The sequence below is a fragment of the Austrofundulus limnaeus genome, unplaced genomic scaffold (genome assembly GCF_001266775.1).
Source record: "Austrofundulus limnaeus strain Quisiro unplaced genomic scaffold, Austrofundulus_limnaeus-1.0 Scaffold247, whole genome shotgun sequence".
Classification (NCBI taxonomy): Eukaryota; Metazoa; Chordata; class Actinopteri; order Cyprinodontiformes; family Rivulidae; genus Austrofundulus; species Austrofundulus limnaeus.
This window is the reverse complement of record NW_013952649.1, coordinates 307,991-310,114: the sequence shown is the minus strand read 5'-3', so window position 1 is coordinate 310,114 and position 2,124 is coordinate 307,991. Positions and strand designations below refer to the sequence as shown.

General features: G+C 43.8%; 1 protein-coding gene across 1 annotated transcript in view; it reads left to right on the top strand.

Moving 5' to 3' along the window:
• Positions 1-346: 346 nt before the first annotated feature.
• Positions 347-2,124, top strand: part of LOC106525906 (leucine-rich repeat and fibronectin type III domain-containing protein 1-like protein) — a gene marked incomplete at its 5' end in the record, with an annotated part of 6,056 nt that continues 4,278 nt past the window's right edge. Inside the window, 3 exon segments of the mRNA XM_014020291.1 lie at positions 347-530; positions 685-904; positions 986-1,242. Coding sequence (XP_013875745.1) covers positions 347-530; positions 685-904; positions 986-1,104 — 523 coding nt within the window.

The window sequence follows — 2,124 nt, the reverse complement described above, 5'->3', positions numbered from 1 at the left end:
TCATGTCATTAGCACCTCTAGTAATATATTTACTGAGAAAATGGTGACGTGTTCAATACTTATTTTACTCACTGTATGTATACATGAAAAGAAAGAAATATGATAAATATTTTTATTCCTCATGTGTTGACCTGTAAGAATATAAATCTGCTGTTTCTAAACCATCAGACAGCTCTTAGTTTGACTCTTCAGCTGRCTGAACTCTGAGACGTTCTGGTTTGTTTTACTTGAAGTTAAATGAAAATATAACAAAGAAACTGAAGCTGGAAAATAAAACAAATCTTCTGCATTAAGCCTAAATTAGGACCTGTAATCTAACATGTTATTCTGACTTTCTTCTGTTCAGGATGGTTCCTGCCAACCACAAGTACTTCCTGCTCAACGACCTGGCGTCGTCTCGGGACTACGAGCTGTGTGTTCTGGCCGTGTACGACGACGGCATCACCACCCTGACGGGCACCAAGCTGGTGGGCTGCGTGTCCTTCACCACGGACTCCGAGTACGGACGCTGCCACTCCATCCGGGACCAGGTCTGTGTTAAAACCAGAGCAGACAGCTTTAAATCATCTCTTTTAAATAAAAACATAAAAGTAAAGTAAGAAGAAAAATGACACTTTATTTTCAGAATGTTATTTTGTAGAAAGCACCAGGTTCTGCTCTCTGACCCGAGCGTTTCCCCCACAGTTCCTGGGCGGCACCATGATCATCATCATCGGCGGGATCATCGTGGCCTCCGTGCTCGTCTTCATCTTCATCCTGCTGATGAAGTACAAGCTCCACAGCAACCACTACAAGCAAAAAGCCGTCGCTCGCCACGCCAACGTCTGCTCGCAGACCAATGGAGGAGGAGGAGGCGGGGCCAACATCCTGGCTCTGCCTCCTTCCTCCTCCTCTGCAGGGCAAGGTAACAAACAGCAAACATCGTAAATATAAAAGATCAAGTCATTTATCCGTTCTGACCCGACTCCAACTCGATGTTTTCCAGTTGTTATTAAAAACTCTCCACCGTCGGRGTCGACAGAAGCGATGGGCGGAGCTTCTCTTCGAGGGACAACTGTAGTAGACTTAAATCCTACTCATGATGATGACACCATTTCCCAATAACACACAAGAAACTGTCGACGCCCTCTAACCTCTAACAACACACAAACTCTTCTTCTTCTTTTTGTTTTCATTTTTTTACTTGTTACTTGTGCCTGGAGACAAACTCACTTTTCCATCATGGAGCAGCTCCGGTTCTTGGTGAGTAGCTTCGCACACACACACATGTGCACACACACGTGCACACACACACACGTGCACACACACACACACACACACACACGTGCACGGTAAACCCTATAAGCAGTTATATTGAGGGTTGTAAACATGACCACACCAGGAGTTCTGCCTCGTCCTGAGCATCTCTGTCTTCCTCGCTTCTCTTCGTCCTCTTTGTTGGMTTTTAATGAGTTGTTTTGTTTTCTTTCCTCTCTCTTCTCCTCTTCTTTGATTTCAGAGCTCAAGGTTGTTTAGTTTGTTGTTTTTCATCACAGCTTTTCCTCTTTATCTCATGATGCTTCTGCTGCCAAATTCCTCCCAAACTGAGGTTTGTTGTCGGTGAGGAGGTATCCTTCAGCGCTCCGGAGGATTCTCTGCCCTTCTCCAGGAGTTTAACGTTAATCAGTTAAACGTTTGATCAAACAAAAGTGACACAAACATATTTTTCCATTGTCTTTGTTTGGAGCAACCAGGGGCGGAGCTACACTTTTTTTGTAGCAAGTGGCACAGGGTTGGCTGAAGTGTTTATTTGGTGGTGGTGGTGGGGGGGGGAGTCACAAGCAATTTTAAAAAATCAAGATGGACGCCACAGTTAATTTAAAACAGCTTTAAATCAGCTGTTTTAAACATTGAGCTGAAAATTTGTGTAATAACTGAAAATGATTGAGCACAATGCTAAATGCTTGTCAAAATTTCAAGCTAACATCTAATGTTAATGTTACAAAGAGAAATATTTTAGACAAAGCTGAAAATTAATGTAGTAGTAGCCATCCATCCATCCATCCATCCATCCATTTTCTTCCGCCTATCCGGTGTCGGGTCGCGGGGGCAGCAGCTTCAGAAGGGAGGCCCAGACCTCTCTCT